This window comes from Delphinapterus leucas, chromosome 1 (genome assembly GCF_059928025.1).
Source record: "Delphinapterus leucas isolate spDelLeu-1000000601 "Yukka" chromosome 1, BTC_Dleu_Yukka2, whole genome shotgun sequence".
Classification (NCBI taxonomy): domain Eukaryota; kingdom Metazoa; phylum Chordata; class Mammalia; order Artiodactyla; family Monodontidae; genus Delphinapterus; species Delphinapterus leucas.
In genome coordinates, this window is record NC_143129.1 from 74,572,830 (window position 1) to 74,593,079 (window position 20,250).

Consider the following 20,250-nt stretch of genomic DNA (forward strand, 5'->3'; position numbering starts at 1 on the left):
ATGCTTTGGTTGGAGTGACAACAAGAAGGCCAAAAGGGCTAGAGCAGAGCTAGGTAGTATGGGAGAAAATGAAATCAGAGAAATAGGTGCCACATCATGTAGGGCCTTCCTTGGAGGCCCTTTTGATCATTTTGATTTTTACTGTGTGATGGGAAGCTTTTGGAGGTTTTGAGCGGGCAATAATATGACCTGGCTTACATTTTAAAAGGTCACTGGCTGCCTTTAACTAGCAGGGCAATAATGGAAGTACACAAACCAGCTAGGCGTCTATTGCAATAGTCTAGGTAATATATAATGACTTATAATAGGATGGTAGCGGTAGAAGAGGTGACAAGGAGCCTTTCACCCTGGCCTACTGGTTAGAACCCCCCTGGCCTGGCAGCTGGGAGTAACCTTTTCAGGGGCCTTCTGCACTCTTCCTTCAGGTGTCAGAACGAGGCAGAGTGTACATACCCCGTCCAATTCTTGGGCAACTTCAACACACTACCCCCCTTCAGAGGAAAGAACCTCCTGAACAGCTTAGCTGCACCTCAGGCTTCTGAATCCCTTATTCAAAAATGGGAAAATGGGCTTCTCTGGTGGCGCAGTGGTTGAGAATCTCCCTGCCGATGCAGGGGACTCGGGTTCGGGCCCCGGTCCGGGAAGATCCCACATGCCGCGGAGCGGCTGAGCCCGTGAGCCATGGCCGCTGAGCCTGCGCGTCCGGAGACTGTGCTCCGCAACGGGAGAGGCCACAACAGTGAGGCCCGCGTACCGCAAAAAAAAAAAAAAAAAAAAAAAGGAAAATGGAGGTCTCGGGGGTAAATGGTTCTCGTGGGTATAGAAACCACTTAACAAGGTTAACCCCAAAGGAAATGGGGTTTTCAGAAGAAATCTTCTGGAGAGAACTGCTTGTTCTCAGTATAAAAAAACAGGGCAAAAATGGAGGTCGCCCAGGAGGTTGCCTGCCAGCCTGTTAGAAATGAAGCTGATTTCCACCACAATTCCGGGAGACGTCTGATTCGTATTTCTTTTCAGCATCAAAGTCAGCCGCCCGAAACACTGCGAAAACAACTTCTTCGCCTCCTCAGTATTGCGCACGCGCCCCTCGCTCCGTTTTCCATTGGTCTTAAGCCCCGCCCCCTGTGCGTCCTTCGAGGAGGGTTGGGAGCGGAGAGCTCGCGCGACCGCTCTTCTCCCAGTCTTCTCCAGCACATCGTCGCAAACGGGGCCGGAAAGCGTGGCGGCGCAGGCGCAAGCGCAGAGAGCGGAGGCGGTGGTGGTGGCGGCCGCTGGCCAGTGTAAGATGGCGGCGGCGGTGGTGGCGGCAGTGGACGGGGCGGCTGGGCGTGGAAGAGTCGGAGCAGCCTCTGGCAGAAGGATGACCCAAGACAGGAAGCAGGCTGCTGAGCCTCGCCGGCTCCCGTGCTTGTAACTGCCCCAGCCGGACACCCCCCCCTTGACCTACCCGGTCCGTGTCTCGTTCCGGCTTGGCCTGCCCCCCTCTCCCCTGGCCCACTCCTCTTCAAGATAGGTTTGACTCCTTTCCCAAGCTCCCAGGGCTCAGGGCTTCTTCCCCTGACCTGAGTCACCGCCGGGAGGATTGACTGCCTTTCCCTCAGGTCAGCCCCAGGGTTGACCTCAGGAGCCTGCCCTGCAATCTACAGGGACGTCTTGCCTCGTCGGGTGACCCATTTGTGTGCGCTTTTCTCCCCTTTAGATTGGGGGACGCGGCTTCCCCTGCGTTTCCCCGTCACCTCAGGACCACCGCGCAGTGTGCCCCCTCCCCCATCCCGAGTTCTCGGGCCCAGCACCTTGTACGGAAGGCCGAGGTCCAAGATTACCCCGCAGTCAGTTGTTGCTGTCTGTTCCTGTACCTTTTGTAATGTAATTCTCGTAGCCTGCCTCCCCTCACCCCTAAATCTTTCAGGACACCGTAGAACGGTTCCATTTGGTCCCTGTTAGTTGGAAAGCATCTGGTGGCTTGAGTTTCTGACTCATATGATTGTTGCTGGAGTCTCTGTAAACAAACCGGCATTAGCGCTATCACGTTCTCTTTGGGATTTCCCCCCTGCTCTGTGGCTTCTTGTTGAGAGGTTTGGTTAGGGGTTAGCGTTGAAAAGATTCAGGTTTTCCTTTTAAATGACTTATACGTTTTAGTGGAGCTGGGAGATTACTTGCCTGGTTCCTTTAATTTCTGTAACAGTGTAAGTTATTTGTTCAGTAGTCAGAATTAGATAAATTACGGTGGTTCTGAATAGTTCTGAGGAGGTCTAAAAAACACTAACATGTATTCATAAATATTTTTTATTATGTTTAGTAGAAGAGACACCTTTGCCATTTAAACTTTAACTTTTCTCAGTCCTTCAGTGAATCTACAGACCTATTTTCTCAGGAGCTCAGCCTGGCCCTACTTCAGTGATAAAGGAGGAAAGGTGAGTAGGAGTTGAAGGCATTTAAATTCCTGAGTGCAAGACAGACCCTACCCTGGTACTCAAGTGCTGACCACTAGTCATAAAATTCCTACCACAGTTTCCCAAAGAGTCGGGTATTGTTCTTGGCTTTGTTCCAGCTCTGGTTAAATTACTTTTACAAGTTTAATTGGCTCTGCGCCTCTTGACTTTCTGTCCTAAACTATTGCTGTATATCTTCACATGACTACAGTTAAGCCTAGAAGTGAATGTATCTCCCTCTTTCTTTATTCATTTGCCTTGTGTTTTGCCTTTGTGCGGATCGTGTTTCTTACACTGTTAAAAGCTGGGAACTAGTTTGCCTGAGTTCTGTTTAGCTTTTTGTCAAATCAAGTCTCTTTGCCTCTCAGGACTTTAGATTGTCATTTCTTGCTATGGAGAATATTTAGCTGCTTTTAACTAAGAACTAGTGAGTGACGAGTGGTGCTGCCTTTAGTTGGTGACTGTGTCCAATCCACCTCAGAATTCCAACTTTTCAGGACACAGTGATAAATTTTGGGTAAAAAAAAAGAAGTAGTGGTGCTGTTTTATATCTGGTCTGAAGAATTCTTGGTTAGCAGAGGAATCATCCTGTGCATTCAGCAGCATGGGCCAGTGCCACAGAGGGAGTTAGGACATACCTGTAAACGTAATTTTTGTAAGGGTGTTGGATTTCTGGTAGCAGAGAACAGTGCTGTGGTTGAGTTTCATAGGCTGTGATGGGAGAGCTGAGTGGCTCTGGAAGGTAGGCCTGGCTGATTCTTAATATCTTTATGATTTGTAGTAGGAAGAGTTTGAGTGTGACATTGGTGAGTTTTATTCCACACAGTGTTCTGATTAGAAATTGCTCATTATGAACTAGAATAAGATTATTATTGGCAGTATGTGTGTGTATCAATAAGATAAAAAGGGGAAAATACAGTCTTTAGAACTGGGTAGGTCTGGGTTTAAATACTGTACTAAGATTTGTTAGCCATGTGACCTTGGGCAAGTTACTTAAACTTTTCTGAGTCTTAATTTCCACATCTGTAAAAGTGGGATAATACTGCTTATGTCCTAGTGTCACTGTCAGTATTGTATGAGGAAGCTTATATAAAGGTCTTAAATTATGCCTAGCCCAAGATGGACACTAAAAAAAATACTTTCTCTTTTCTTTGCACATCATTGATATAGCTTTGAATAAGTTATACGTTAGTTTACACTTCTTTGCATTTTGCTTTTGAACACGTTTTTCTGGTTAATTTTTCAGATTCATTTTTTTTAAATTAATTGATTTTTATTTTTGGCTGCATTGGGTCTTTGTCGCTGTGTGTGGGCTTTCTTTAGTTGTGGCGAGCGGGGGCTACTCTTTGTTGTGGTGCACGGGCTTCTCATTGCAGTGGCTTCTCTTGTTGCGGAGCATGGGCTTTAGGTGCGCTGGCTTCAGTAGTTGTGGCACGCGGGCTCTAGTGTACAGGCTCAGTAGTTGTGGCGCACGGGCTTAGTTGCTCCGCGGGATTTGAGATCTTCCCGGACCAGGGATCTTCTTAACCACTGCGCCACCAGGGAAGCCCTTCAGATTCATTTTTAATTGGTCAGCTTAGGTGTGTTCTTTGTAGGTGCCCACCTAGGGTTGTCTTCTGAACATGATTCAGTTTAGTCTGGTGGGAGTTCAAGACCAGAGGACAGCAGGAATATTAGATGTTGATGTATGTATATTTCTAAATGCATTCTTAAATTAAACATCAATAAGTTTCCTTTGTTCTTTGCTCCTGTCTCTTGGTCTCCCTTTTAGCTCACCTAATCAGAGTTGACCTAAGTATTGTAATTCCTTTCCTTCCAGCTTCAGTGTTGTTCACCACCTCAGCTCCAGCTACCTCTTATGCCTTTTCCTTTTTGCCGTAGAAGGAATACGTTTTTTTTCCAAGCTGTTGGGCTCTGCAGTGGTCCTCATCAATAGCTAATCAAAGAACTAGACCATGAAAAGGTCTCCTTTCTTTCTGAAATAAATCTGGGCTAGGGAGTTAGGAATGCAGAGTTTTTTATTTCATCTCCCCAGCTGGACCATGTTAATAATATGACAGCACAGATAAAAAGTTTTTAACCTCTTGTTGGTTTTTCTTTCACATCTTTTTGAGGGAGGTAAGGACACATGAAAATTAAGAAAGTTGTTGATAATAACATTGCTATGAAAGCAACTGTGTTCATTCAGGCCAGTGATCAACTTAGAGTTGACCAACTTTCATTACCACCATCTAGGGTCTAAATTCTCTCTGTTCAAAGGTAAAGACTCTTGGGGTGGAGGGTAGTGAGGTGCATTTTATTATTTGTGTTATTTATGAGGTCTAGAGTTCTGTGTTCAGCCGGGCGAGAGTGGGTGTGGGAGGAGAAAAGGCAGTATGTTGAAAGAGGCATAATTTTGACTGTTCCTTATTACTGTATGTGCTGGGTAAGAACCCACTCCCACCATCACCACTCCCAAGAAGGGCTTCACATTTTATGCTCCAGGTGACACCTGTGTATACAGTGAATCAATGTTTTTAGTCTTTAGACCACAACTGTAAAATTCTTATATTTCTGAAGATATTTTATATTTCAGGGTATTGCATAAGAATTGTTGCACCTTACTAAGAAGTATTTCCTACCGTGGCTGCAGTGGGAGGCTAGGTATGCTTATGACCTTAGTTCTCACCACCAACCTAACAGGGCATTTTATTCAGCAGCCTGTTAAATGTATAAGAATCAGCCTCAGTGCTATGATCCTTAGTTTTGACTAGGATCAACCTAAGACAGAAGCTTGTCTTCAGAGAAAGCTAAAAGAAATGTCTTTTTGTTGCCAGTTTAAAACAATACTGGCATTTCAAAAGCAAACGGACTCCAATAGAAGACGTTCTATAGAAGTACGCCCTGTTGTGGGAGACTGAGATCTTCAGAGTTTCATGGTCTAGGTCCTGTATTCTATCAGGTGAGTTACAGGCTTTAAAAATCATAAAGTGACGGGTTGACCTTTGTTTTCAGTAGATAGATTTATTTCTGGATTATTTCTACTGTAGAAAAGTTATTCTAAACATGTCTTCATGGGCTCCACCCATGGGCTTCATGGGTGTCCAGATTATAAAAGACAGAGTTATCCAAACAGCTTTTTATTGCATCACATTGGTGTTAGTTTTTAAGATTGAATTAGTTTTTTTGTTTTAAAGCAGATTATCAGTGAGCCAAGGTAATCTGTTATTTACCCTCAGCCATTTGGAACCCAGGCAGCTGAAAGAATTGAATCAGCAACAGTCATGGAAGTAGTGACTATGTATATCTTAGTTTCAGAGCCAAATGCTGGTGATTTTAGATTAGCTTTACAGTAATATTGAAAGCTTTTCATCTTTCATTTTTGTGAGTATACCCAAGAAACTTCATCACTGTTAAAATTGGTCAGAAAAAGGGGCTACCTGTTCTTGTTTACTGATTCAGTTATTCTTGGAGTGAGAAGAAAGTCCTTGAAAGGTCTTTAAAAATTAGAGTGTGATACATTTTATGAATTGGTCACTTCTTTATAGCAGTCTTTATCTCTACCTCTACAGGACGTAGTTTCTGGGCCAGAAGCCCAGTTTCTCAAGTACTGCCTTAACCCAAGGAATGTGTATGCCAAAGATAAACTAATGAATTAAAGCTGCCCTGAGTTTGCAAACAGGGCATGGTGAATGATTAATTTGACAAAGATGGCATCTTATTAATGAAACGTAGTGTGTCTAAATGGATTGGGTTATTGCAAAAATTTTCTTCATTGTATCTGAGAGGTTAGATATTTGCTCTTATCCTCTGAGGATACTATTTAAGGAGGTCTGGGCAAGTTCTGATGTGAAGCATCCATGCTTGCCTCACATCTTTTTTTTTTTTTTTTTTTTTTTTTTGTTAGTCATCTGGAAAGCTATTATAGGATTTACCTCTAGTGGTAGCCAAGAGGCTATATTCCTGTGGTGCACTTTAAGCATTGCCACGTTATCAGGTATGTTTTTAACCTTACTTAGGACCCACATTATACTCTGTTCTCTAGTCTCGTGCAGATAGGAGGGCACTTCTTGATGTTTTTAGCCTCTCTTTCTTTATTGTTTTATCATAAGTGTACCCTTTCATCTCTGTAGTGTCCTTTCAGACAATTTAAGAAAAATTTGAAATGTGAATGGCAAAAACTGGTAATGGGGACTGGATTCTGATGTAAATATAAATCATTTCATAGTGGAAACACAATGAAATTTCCTAAGAAATGGGTTTTCCTTAAAATGTTTTAAATTGCGATGAATGTGCTTAAATGTTATTATAAAACATTCCTTAGCTCTGTTGCTAGAGATAGCACTTAGTGCATTCCTAACATACTCTGAAATACTGTTAGTAGAATTAAAGCCAATAAACTATAAACACAGGGCATTTGGTGTTACCAACAGGGAGAGAAGGCGTTCATCCAATGGAGGAACAGAGCTCCTTGTTTGTAGTATAGTTGATGTAGAACTTCTTACCTTCCTTATCATCATTTGTGATGATTGCTTTGAAGTTCTCATCTTGACTATCTTCTGAACCTTAGAAAGGGAGAAGACTTAAAGAGACTTATGCTGTGGGCTCCTGTGTATATTGCTTTATCCCAGTTCATAGAACATGAATGTGCTCAAAAGAGGGTATTAACGGAGTTCTCTGAATTCTTTAAAAGGCCAGTGAGAGTAGGTAAGCAGATTTTATAGACTTGGAACTGTGTGTTGATTTGTGTACAATGTTTGGAGGATCACTGTTGAGTGGTGAAGAAGCCCAGGCTTCCCTAGGAAATGCAGTCTGAAATCAGAGATGAGAAACTAGAAAAATAATATAAATGCCTACCACGTACAGACAGCCAGTTGCAAATGTTGTGTTTAATCCTCTAAACCAGCTCCTTCAGGGTAATGATATTGTCCCATTTTACAAAAGAAGAAACAAACTCAATGGTAGATGGTTGAAGTAGAATTCAGACTGAGGTCTGACGGACACCAAAGCTCTTTTCTTTCCATTATACCATATGCTGTCTTTAAAAACCAGGGCTAGGGCTTCCCTGGTGGCGCAGTGGTTGAGAGTCCGCCTGCCGATGCAGGGGACGCGGGTTCGTGTCCCGGTCTGGGAGGATCCCACATGCCGCGGAGCGGCTGGGCCCGTGAGCCATGGCCGCTGAGCCTGCGCGTCCGGAGCCTGTGCTCCACAACGGGAGAGGCCACAGCAGTGAGAGGATCGCGTACCGCCAAAAAAAAAAAAAAAAAAAAAAAACCAGGGCTCTTCAATGCCAAGTGATGAAGCAAATCGAGCTGAAAGGTAGATCAGTACTTTTATTTTAATTAATTTATTGTTTATTTTTGGCTGTGTTGGGTGTTCGTTGCTGCGCATGGGCTTTCTCTAGTTGCGGCGAGCGGGGACTACTCTTCGTTGCGGTGCACAGGCTTCTCATTGCGGTGGCTTCTCTTGTTGCAGAGCATGGGCTTTAGGCATGCAGGCTTCAGGAGTTGTGGCATACGGGCTCAGTAGTTGTGGCGCACTGGCTTAGGTGCGGTATGTGGGATCTTCCCGGACCGGGGCTCAAACCCGTGTTCCCTGCATTGACAGGGGGATTCTTAACCACTGTGCCACCAGGGAAGTCCATCAGTACTTCTTATAAAAGTGTATTTGAAGTATAAAAGGTCTGTCCAAATGACAATATGAATGAACACATTTTTGAATTGTTTAAACATGGGTCTCAGGTTATGATTAATTGGTAGCCTAATAAGTTTTTTATGGAAATAATTTTAATGGACTTAACTGAAGAGGTAGCCGAATCCTTTTATTTTATGATACTTGAATAGGGAGAAAACCAGCATCCTCACTCAATTCCTGAGGTAATTCCATGGAAAAGCAGTTCTGAGTCTTACAGCCTTTTCTCAGTTTGCACCTTTCTGTACTCTGTAGCATTTGAAACAAGAACCATCCCCACTTTCTTGAAACCTTTTCCTCTCTTGACTTCCAAGTCATTTAAAACTGTTACTCTTTCAACTTCCCTGAGCATTTCTCTCCCTCTTTCTTTTTTTGAAGGATAGGTATTCCCCAAGATTTTTTTCCTTTCTTGAGTCCTTAATTTATTTTTGCTTTTTAGTGAGGTATAATTTACAAGGGATTTGATTTTGAAGCTTATCTGTACAAATAATTCTCAAGCCTGTATCTCTGGCCCTAATTTATTTCTCAGATTTCAGACATACATTGATTTTCCACTTACTTTCCTGACATGTCAACTTGGATTTTAAACGTAATCAAAATCAAATTCCTCTCTTCCCCCACATGCCAGTCTCTCGTTTATGGCACTAGATTTCCTCTGTGCACCCAGACTCAAACTTGTCTTTTTTATTTTTTGAGCTTTGTTACTGCTTATTGAGCCAAATTCTATCAATTCTGCCTCTACAGTGTTTCACACGTTGACCCCATTCTTTTAATTTCCTCTGCCATCAGCCTAAGACAGGATCTCATTGCTTCTTAACTTTGGCAGCTGTACATTTCAGTCCATCTTATTATCCTTAACAAAATCTTCCTGATGACACACACACACACACCACCACACACACACACACACACACACACACACACACACACACACACACACACACCCCTTCTACTGTACTTCTTAACTAATGAACTGTACCCCAGCATCTAGCCAAGCCAGACTACCCATGTATTTTGTTGAACGTAATCAGGTTTTTCATCTTCCATGTCTTTTCTCATGGTGGTCCTGATGGAATAGCTTCCTCAGTTCTACCCATTGAAATCCTCTCCTTCCTTCAAAGTCCAGTTTAAAAGCTAATTTCTCCATAGAAGCTTTTCCTTTCTCCCTGACTAAACATAATCCTTTATTCTGTTGAACTACAACAACATTCTGTTTATATTTTCTTTTTTTTTTTTTCCTTTTTTGGCTATGCCACTCGGCTTGCAGTATCTTAGCTCCCTGACTAGGGATTGAACCCAGGCCATGGGAGTGAAAGAGCTGAGTCCTAACCACTGGACTGCTAGGAGATTCCTTTTTTTTTTTTAGATGGTACTGACACTTGTGTCTCTTGTATCATAGTTGTATACCTGTTTTCCTAATTGCTTATTGGCTACAAAAGGTATTATGACTGCCTTATTTATATCTGTAGATCCTGTATTGCCTTATACATTGTTGCATTACTAGCATGTCTCTGTACAAATGGGCCACTGGGTGGTGCCAGAGGCCTATAATTTAGATAAAAAAGGGAGGCTGGAGCTGCTATACAGTTGGGCTACCCAGTGCTGTTACATCTTCCGCAAGATAGGAATAGAGATTAATTTCCCTGATCCAGAAACGTTTATAGTTTCTGCTCCTCTGTCCCGTTTACCAGAGGAGACAGTGTAGTATATTTAACTCCTCCGAGTACTTTAATAGACAGTAGCCCAGAACTAAAGGCCTGCCCCCCCGTAAACATGTTTATACAGTATGAGTTTCAGCTTCCTTGGGGTCATCCTTTGAATTCAGTGTCTGAAGTTCTCTGATTAATAAACACTGTACTATTAGAGTGGGGCTGGCAGCAGGAGTTGGGAAAGTTGTCTTGGAGAAGTGTTTATTGTGAAGTAGAAAAACAGTAAGGTAAGGAGAATGAATTTAAATTGAGCCATTTCAGTTTAAAAGCAAAAACTGGGGATGGAGAAAATAGGACTGGTTGATTCCAGATGGACTGTGGGACCTAAGACTGAAAAGCAAATTTGTACTTTGGATGGAGATCAACCCTGAACAGCTGTTCAGTCATGAGTGGTATGGGACATCTGTCCTCCCAAGAGGAACCAGGGATTGTGTGGCTCTCAGATATGTCTTACTAATAATTGAAGTAGTTTCTACCATCACCTTTCACTTTAAGAGGAAATTCTGAAACCTTGTCTCATTTAAACATGGGTGTCTGTGTAAGAGAGTTGGGCACTTCAGTTGCAGAATGAGACATGCCAAACGAGGCAGCTGGACTGACCCAGCTGGACTGACCCAACAGAATGCTGAGATTATGTAACTCAAGGGAACTCACTGAGCATGAGTTCAGGTCTTAGTAAAGGGATCAAGGACAGAAATATTATTTACAAGTTGATGTTTCCATTGAACCTGAGGTAAGGTAGAGTTGTCAGACCAGTTTCCATAGACCCTAGAGTCCAAAGGAGTTAAAGTGAACTTGAGAGAAATTTAAAAAATAAAAATAAAAAGCGTATGTATACAAATTAATAGTACAACCGTTAGAACTACTTTGGACTACTTTAAGCTTCTGATATTCTTAGTTGTCACCTAGACAGTAGGGTTGAAGACGTTTTATGAGTTCAGTATTCATCTTGCCTTTAATGTGGTTCTGATAAGGCAGCTTTGTTTGCAGCAAAAATTCTTCCACATTTTAATTTTCAAGCAAGAAGACCGGACATTTTGCTCTCTTTTATTGTGGCCTATTGACCAGTGTTAGCTAACTTCTATTAATAGTCACAGGCTTGAGAATCTAGTGTTTTTAATTGTTGGGTTGTATCTGTCATTTAACACTTTGCATGATTCTCTCCCCCCCTCCCCCCACTCTCTCATTCTCTTTTCTGGCCAGATTGATTGATTGATAATTTACATACAGTAAAATTTACCTTTTGTTTCACAGACCCATTCTTTGGATTCTAACAAATGCATAGTCACGTAACACCACCGTGATGGAGGCATAGAACATTTTAATCATTCCAGCAAGTTTTCTCATGACTGTTTGTAGTTAGTTCCTTTCCCCCAAATCCCAGAAATGACTGATTTGCTCTCTGTCCCTATAGTTTATCTTTTCTGGAACATCCTACAAATGGAGTCATGTTATGTAGCTGTTTTGAGTCTTGCTTCTTTCACTTAGCATAACACACTTGAGATCCATTCATGTTGCTGTATATGTCAGTAGTTCATTGTGTGATGGACCACAGTTTTTATCCATGACCTGGCTGAAAACCACTTGCTTTTAGTTTTTGATGCATCTAAGTAAAGCCACTAAAACATTTACATTTAGATTTTTAGGTGGATATTTAGTTTCATTTTTCTTGAGTAGATACCTGGGTAGGATTCCTGGGTTGTATGGTAAGTGTATGTTTAACTTTATTAAAAAAAAAACTGCCGAACTGTTTTCCAAAGTGACTAACTACCATTTTACCTTTCTCTGAGCAGTGTGTGAGACATTAGTTGCTCTACTCCTTGTTAGCACTTGATAAAGTAAACTTTCATTATTATTATTTAAAAATTTTTAACTTCTAATAGGTGTGTAGAGGATTCTCATTGTGGTTTTAATTTGTATTTTCCTAACGACTAATGATGTTGATCATCTTTTTCAAGTGATTGTTATTTAGTTGTGAGAGAATTTAAATATATTCCGATTGCTGTCAAATATGTCTTTTTTTTTTTTTTTTTTTTTTTTTTTTGCGGTACGCAGGCCTCTCACTGTTGTGGCCTCTCCCGTTGCGGAGCACAGGCTCCAGACGCGCAGGCTCAGCGGCCATGGCTCACGGGCCCAGCCGCTCCGCGGCATGTGGGATCTTCCCGGACCGGGGCATGAACCCGTGTTCCCTGCATCGGCAGGCGGACTCTCAACCACTGCGCCACCAGGGAAGCCCTCAAATATGTCTTTTGCAGATATTTTCCTCTAGTTCATTGCTTGTCTTTTCGTTTTTTTATGTGTCTCTTGAAGACTAGATTTTTAATTTTGATATGTCCAGTTAATTAATTGTTTCTTTCATGGTTTGTGCTTTTTTGCATTCTATCTTAAGAAATATTTGCCTAGGGGACTTCCCTGGTGATCCAGTGGTTAAGACTCTGTACTTCCAATGCAGGGGGCGCGTGTTCGTTTCCTGGTCAGGAGACTTAAGATCCCACATTCCTCACGGTGTGGCCAAAAAAAAAGAAATATTTGCCTAACCTGATGTCACAAAGATTATCTATTTTGTTTTTCTTCTGGAAGTTGTATTATTTTAGCTTTTACATTTAGGTCTATGATCCATTTTGAGTTAGTTACTTTTTGTATATTGTACAATGTCCAAGTCGAGTTTCTTTTTTTTAAATTTGGATGTCCTGTTGTTCTAGTATACCCGGTTTCTTGTATAAATCTTTCATCAATATTAGGATAAGAATGCAGCCCCATTGGTTTTAAACAAGAGATGTTTGGTGCCTCTTCCACAAAGTACTCTTACATCCTGTTTTAACTCCCCCTCTGCTTGATTTTTAGTTAATATTTTGTCATGTATTTGGTTTAAAATTTAAGGCCTTTTTCTTATTAAGACAGGAGGAATCTAGGTCACTGGAATTTCTTAGGTAGAAATTAAAATGACACCTGGGTCTTTTTTCCCCATCCTCCAATAGTTTACTCTTTAACCTTCACTTTGGCAGGGGTTCTGGTTATTTTTAGAGTACAGGCAGTAGAGCTAATCTAATTAAACTCCCCCAGCTACCTGGGGCAGTGAGCTCATCAGCTCTTACAAGCTCAGATTGGTTTGCTCTGGACTGGATTTTACATGGAAATTGATCAAGGTAAAAACAGTGGATTTGTTGGGAACGGAGTGCATTAAAGAGTGAAGAAGGTAATTTAAGTTTGGGTCAGATATGGTCCCTACCTCAGATTTATAAGGTTGTATTCTTTGGTGATGGAAGAAATTCTAGAGTGACTCCTATACTTAAGACCTAGGGCACAGTCATAGCACCTTAGCCTGCTTTAATTTGGGCACTTACTCTAATTTCTACCCCAGAATTGAGATGGTTTTAAGTTTCTTCATTTTGACAGACATTTATATGATAACAACTCATCCCCAAAGTAATTGTATTTTATCAGTGTCATCGAAGTTTCTTGGCTTTTTTAGAGACGTGATCCCCCAAAATGGGGATGTATGTACTCCAAGGGATATGGAAGATGATCCAGTGGTGTATAGGGAGGGCATGTTGAAATTTTAAGTTTTTTCTAGAAAAATCAAGCTTAATATTTAATGTGAATTGATTAAATGTGGGTTCATGCTCAGAGTTTTCACTGATAGAAGTTCATAATCAGTTTTGAGATCACTGCTCTAAGAGTGTCCTTCTGCAGAAGTTTTAACATATAATTTTGTTTAACTGTACCATCTCTGGAATTACTAATACTGTTTTACAAAAGAAGAAAATGAAGCCCAGAGAAGATTAAGCAGCACATCCAAGGTCACATCACAAAGTTTGTTAATAACTTAGCTAGTACTAGAACCCTGGACTTCCAATTTTCAGCCTAGGACTACTTTTACTAAACTCTGTGGCCCCTAAAATGTGACTTTTAGAAGCTCTCTGCCTATCAGCTTGGTGATTAAACAGAGTTGACATAAGCATTCACAGGTTTTGTTCTGTTTCTGAATTTAGGAATAAATTCTGTGAACTTTTTTCCTCAAAGAAAAGATCGCTTCTTGCAAGAACCTTAAACCAGTGTCCCAGAAGATGAGCTTTACAACCTCTGGGTATAGGTTCAACCTCATGGCTCTCCTTTTCTGAGAAGTGGTTCTCAGAGCTAGGTAAGCATTAGGCATTTGGCACCTCCTGCCCAGCAAATGTGTTTTCTAGAGCCACTATGAGTCTAAAGTTCAGGCAGTCTGGGCTTCTGTACAAGTTGATGAGATTCAGTTTTGAGAAAGGGTCTCTGGAGCTGCTCAATACTTCTTCTCTAGGAGTGGATAACAGTGAGATGGGAAGTATGGTGTGGTTGACAGTCTTGATTCTGGAGGTGAGAAGGCATCAGTTCTCTTCTCAGTTGACCATAAGGTATGCCTGTGACCTTAGTTTTAAATCTTAAAGTAGTACAGTTGTTTTCCCTGCTTCATAGAACTTTTGCAATTAATGTAATTAATTTAAGCCCTAGGTGAGGAAGAAGATATTGCTGAGCTACTAAAGAATATAAACAGGGACTACTGAGAGGAAAAAAACAAGTGTTGTGTGAGCAGTGCTGTACAAAAATACATCATTGAAGTAGGAGGAGGAAAACAGCCTGCTCTGCAAACAGCTCTTCACTGTTTTTCTTTATGTGGCTTCACAAATCTGTTTTTTGTTGGCATTGTCTTTCATCATCACCCTTCCAGGTGTCCCTCCCTCAAATTCAGCCTCAGCCCTGCTCTTGCATTATTTCTACTCCCCCGCCCTGGCCTAATGTGAGCAAGCTTTGGGCAGCTGTCTCTTGGCAGAGGACACTTTAAAAAAATTTTTTTTGAAGCAACTTGGATTTTTGTAGAGGAGAGAAGGGGGTAAAGATAAGGATGGGGCTGCTTCTGGGATAATTGTTATGGGAATGAAAGGACTGTTGAAAGATTAGAGGCCAGTGTGCCTGGGTACAAGGACTGGAGTCATAATCATACTTTGTCTTTTCAGTGCCTTTTGTCCAAGGCACTGAAAGGGCTTAACAAAATTCTGGTCTGAATAATATTATTCTTTGCTCTTTGGACTTTGCTTGAGGTGGGAGTGAGGCCCTGAAAAAATAATGACTGTATTATAGTGGTATAAAAGGAATAAAGCTAGGTACCCCAACTCCTAGTTAGGGCTTTGCTAAACGGACAAACCTGGTGAAAGTTGGTGGAACTAGGTGAAATAGTGTTTGCCATTTTATGAAATGGACTGAGATGGTTTTAATGGAAATGTTGCACTTTCTTTTCCAGCTTTGCACTTGGTGACTGACTTACTAGTCATAAAAGGGAAGAAAAAACCTTTTAGGTTCTTTTTTAGGGGTAGGATACTCCTGAGTTCTAATTTGACTCTGCTGCTTATAATCCTTGGTTAATATCTGTGCCTGTATATTTGAAGCTAGGCATCTGAATGACCATAAAGCTCAGGCTGTTATCCCAAGAGCTCAGTTTCTTCTATCTCTGCTGTTCTGTGTGTGAAATGATATTCAGAGTCTGACCTTCCTCTTCATGTTGTGAAGGCAAGTGTTTCATAGAGTTTGTGGATACATACGATGATTATTTACAACAGAAGGTTTTTGCCTTAGAGGGTAGTGCTGAAGCTAGCTTTTTGTATTGAGTTAAGACTCTGCTTGCTTGCAATACGTGTCACTCGATATAGGCCTGCTGTTCCAGGATTTATTTCAGTTCCTTCTTTCCCATCTGAAAAATCACTGCCAATTACTCAGTGAGAAGAAATGGCAGTTAGCCTCCCAAAGATATGTCTCTTTGTGGAATTTAGACATGGGGGGATAATATCTGGCATAATTTTCAGCAGCTGAGAAGCCCTGCTGAGAACACACAAAAACATCAATTTTGTAAAAATGACAAAGGCTGTACATTGTTAAATCTCCTGGTGCCTTTTATCATCTTTCCCAGATTGTTTCCTAATTGTTTCATTTTCTTACTCTTCTCGATCCAGGCTGGCTGCAGTAAACATCATTCAAGATGTCCAGCAAAGGGAGCAGCACAGATGGCAAAACAGACTTAGCTAATGGTAAGGGGCCATAATGAAGGTGAAGCTATTTTTGCTATCGACTGAGGTTCTCCTCCTCCCGCAGAGAGGGTGGAGACCTGGATTTTAGCGGAGGGAAGGAAATCTTTCCTAAGAATGAACTCTTGGAGGGAGACACAAGAGGGAAGAGATATGGGAACATACGTATATGTATAACTGATTCACTTTGTTATAAAGCAGAAACTAACATACCATTGTAAAGCAATTATACTCCAATAAAGATGTAAAAAAAAAAAAAAAAAGAATGAACTCTTCCTGTGTTGTTTTGAGTGTAGGAAACTACACAGGAAACACCTTGGACTACCTGGTACTTTTGCTCCTTCAGCTTTTATCTGATTGTTTTCCGAAGATCAATAATAGAGTTGTCCCTCTAAGAGGTCAAGTGGTTTGGAATTTTGTAAGGGTGGACAAAACCTAGGAGATGCTGTTAATAAAGGAGAAAAAGAAGATCCAGTTGGTGGTGGAACCAAGGGAGTTGTTGGGAAGGCAAGGCTCCCCAGTTATAAGGAGAGGTCTCTTTTCATGGTAGATCATAGTTCAGTAGAGATAATTAGATAAGAGATGAAGTTATAAATAGCTGCAGTTGGGGCTTTTTTCTTTCTTTTTCTTTTCTTCTCTTTCTTCCTTTTTTTCCTTTCCTTCCTTTCTTTCTTTCTCTCCCTCCCTCCTTCCCTCCCTCCTTCCCTCCCTCCCTCCCTGCTTCCTTTCCTTCCTTCCACCAGTGCTACCAAGTATTAAATTACTGGGTCTACTGCAGATTTGAAGGCAGAATATCATGATTCTGGTAGAGTATAGCTACTACCTGCGTTATTTGACCAGTGCATCCACTCTGAGCCAACTTCCAAACTAGAGAAGGTCCTTCAAATGGATATAGTTGGGCAGTATAGTGTTCAGCATTCCTCAGCACCTTGTAGGTTAAGATTATCGTCTAAATTCTAGTTGACGTGTTTGGTAGAGCAATGAAGTGAGTAAGGGAAAGGGAGATTTTCAGCATGATGTTTTACTGCCCCTTTGTTCTTTTCTTACCACTGGTGTTCATTTATCTTCTGTAAAGGAGAGTGATTCACATTTTTCACTAGGCTTAGTTGAAAGGCACAGGATTCTAGAGGGGTTGGAGGTACACAATTGATTTGGAGTTTGGCCATTAGCTAGATCAGGGATTGGCAAATTATGGCCTGCAGGCTAAATCCACAGGCCTGCGGGCTGCTGTTTTTGTAGTTTACTGGAACTCAGTCATGCTGCTTTTATTTACATAGTATTTATGGTTACTTTTGTGCTACAGCAGTGGAGTTGAGTAGTTGTGCCATACATCCATATGGTCCAAAGTTTAGAAGCCTAAACTTTTTATTATCTGGCCCTTTACAGAAAAAATTTGCCAACCCCTAGCTATTATCTTGGTCATTGACTGTTAGTGTCCTCTTGCTGAGCTTGTGATATGCTCTGGCCCTTATCTTAATGTGGTAAGGCCCCCAAAGTCATCTTAATTTTAACAATAAATGCTAGGAGTTTTGATGTTTCATTTTTTTTTCTTCTTCACAGAAGTGATGGGTGTGATATTTTATCCCTTCTCACCACTCCCAATCTCAAACTCAATTTCATTTCAAAAACCACAATTATTAATCTTTCTCAGCATATACAGCAGCCTCAGCAAATGTAGTTCCTGGGAGCAAATTGCTGCACTTTCCCCCTTTTTCTTCCAGGTCCTAGTTGTTTTCACACTGTGCTCTTAGTTGAGGTGCTATTTGAAAAGAGCTGTTTGTGTGTGTCTCCCAACCTTCTGTCACTACTTGAACCAAAAGTGTGTGTATTGTTTATCTGTTTTCTTTATTGGGCTTTGCCTAAGAGTTCATTGAAAAGAGGTTCCATTGCTTCAAAGATCTTCAGAAATTATTGCTCTAATCCAGATGACTAAGCAAGAAGATATTCCCATTTTGAATCCTTAAACATCAATGTGGTATTGGAGTTGAATAGCTTATACCAGTCACACATAGCTGGTCAGCCTTTCCTACCTAATAGCCTTTACTTCTGGCAAGATAAAATTTATTGTCATCTGAGGAAAGGAGGCCATGAGCGGGTTTAAAATCCTCATTCACCCCCTTCCTTTCTTTACATCTTGACCTTAGTTTGGAAGTTGTGGTCCTTTTGGCCCTAGAAAATTGCCAAAGTGCTCACTAGAATATGATTTGGCTGTTAGATAGGAGAATTCAGTATCTAATTTTGGGGATTATATTGCTCAAAGTGACCCAGTTATTTTATAACTACCAATATGGCAGACCTAGAATATGAACTTTTCTTTTCAGGTCCTGCTGTAGTAGCCCTGCTTTTTATCAATTTTATTTATGCTTCCTGATAAAACTTTGTCTCACTAGAATTCCTATATCTAAAACTAGTATTATGATTATTAAATTAATGGAAGTAAGGCAGAATACATTTATCAGCAAAAAAGAGAGCAAGAAGCCACTCAAATGGTCACAATTTCCACTTGTCCCTTGCACTTCCTTCTGGATTCTTGGTGGATTTTAAAACCTTGGGGGAAGAAACTGTAGGGTTTAAGAGGTGGGAGGTAGTGCTGCTTTCTCGAAGTGGTAAATAGTCCAACTCTTGCTGGGGATGGCTGTTCTTTTTTAATTTATTTATTTTTATTTATGGCTGCGTTGGGTCTTTGTTGCTGCGTGCGGGCTTTTCTCCAGGTGTGGCGAGCGGGGGCTGCTGTTCGTTGCGGCACACGGGCTTCTCATTGGGTGGCTTCTCTTTTTGCAGAGCATGGGCTCTAGGCGCACAGGCTTCAGTAGTTGCGGCGTGCGGGCTTGGTAGTTGTGGCTCGCAGGCTCTGGAGCGCAGGCTCAGTAGTTGCGGCACAAGGGCTTAGTTGCTACGCGGCATGTGGGATCTTCCTGGACCAGGGCTTGAACCCCGTGTCCCCTGCATTGGCAAGCGGATTCTTAACCACTGTGCCACCACGGAAGCCCAGGGATGGCTGTTGTTTTTTCTTATGTTCAGCTTAATTATGTGCTATAAATAATGGATGCCCATCTAGCAAAATAGAGCCTAAGGTAGTTGTATCAGGCATACTTTTATAAAATCTGCCAGTGCTTTGCTTCTTGAGAATTTATTATAATCTTTGGTTGTCCTGCAGTTCTTTATTTGTGTGTGACTTTGGTTTTAATCTTTTCAAGATTCCCTCTCAGAAGGTACTGTTTATAAGCATATGTAATGAAAACATTTTGACCAAAGTTGGTTTCTGGGTCTTTTGGTGTGATGATTTTTTAGACTAAGGAGTGGGAATCCTTCTGGTCACTATCTTATTTCCTTATTTTTCCCCCTCACCTACCCATTCCTCACTAACATGCAGGAAGCCTGTCTAGCAGTCCAGAGGAGATGTCTGGTGCTGAGGAGGGGAGGGAGACATCCTCAGGCATTGAAGTGGAGGCCTCAGACCTGAGCTTGAGCTTGACCGGGGATGATGGTGGCCCCAACCGCACCAGCACAGAAAGTCGAGGCACAGATACAGAGAGCTCAGGTGAAGACAAGGACTCTGACAGCATGGAGGACACTGGCCATTACTCCATCAATGATGAAAACCAAGTCCATGACCGCTCAGAGGAAGAAGAGGATGAAGAAGAGGAGGAAGAAGAGCATCCTCGTCGTCGTGTACAGCGCAAGCGGGCAAACCGTGACCAGGACTCATCAGATGATGAGCGGGCCCTGGAGGACTGGGTGTCCTCGGAGACCTCAGTCCTGCCCCGACCTCGCTGGCAAGCCCTTCCTGCCCTTCGGGAGCGGGAGCTGGGTTCAAGTGCCCGCTTTGTGTATGAGGCTTGTGGGGCAAGAGTCTTTGTGCAGCGTTTCCGCCTGCAGCATGGGCTTGAGGGCCATACTGGTTGTGTTAATACCCTGCACTTTAACCAGCGCGGCACCTGGCTGGCCAGTGGCAGCGATGACCTGAAAGTGGTGGTTTGGGACTGGGTACGGCGACAGCCAGTGTTGGACTTTGAGAGCGGCCACAAAAGCAATGTCTTCCAGGTGAGGCGAGGGAGCAGATTGGCAACTGAGAAAATCAGGCACGAGTTAGACAAACCTGAGCTGCTGCCTGGAGTAGGAGTGATAGTGAGTTGTGGTAGGAGTTAGATATCAGGACTCGGTCCTTCCTTGGCTCCCATAATGACTTAGAGCAGTTAAATACACTGAAAGACTCATGGCACCCTTTTGTTTCCTTGAGCACAGAGACTGTTAGAAGCCTCATTATAATAGGAAGGGTGCTTGGAAATCATCAGGAAGGCACTAAGTGCCGTGCTAGGAGGCGTTATAATACAAGAGCAGAGGCTCTTGAACCAGTCTAGTTGAGTTTAAATCTTGGTCCAACCCCTT

The 20,250-nt window shown here is 42.1% G+C and overlaps 1 protein-coding gene across 9 annotated transcripts in view; it reads left to right on the forward strand.

Annotated features, from left to right (window-relative positions):
- The first annotated feature begins 1,286 nt into the window (after positions 1–1,286).
- Positions 1,287–20,250, forward strand: part of DCAF8 (DDB1 and CUL4 associated factor 8) — a 42,157-nt gene continuing 23,193 nt past the window's right edge. Inside the window, exons 1-6 of one of the 9 annotated variants that reach the window (XM_022559634.3) lie at positions 1,287–1,450; positions 2,342–2,414; positions 5,249–5,373; positions 13,804–13,952; positions 15,790–15,864; positions 19,235–19,905. In XM_022559634.3, coding sequence (XP_022415342.1) covers positions 15,816–15,864; positions 19,235–19,905 — 720 coding nt within the window. In that variant the 5' untranslated portion in view covers positions 1,287–1,450; positions 2,342–2,414; positions 5,249–5,373; positions 13,804–13,952; positions 15,790–15,815. The other 8 variants (XM_022559635.3, XM_022559640.3, XM_022559636.3 and 5 more) reach the window with 8 other exon arrangements.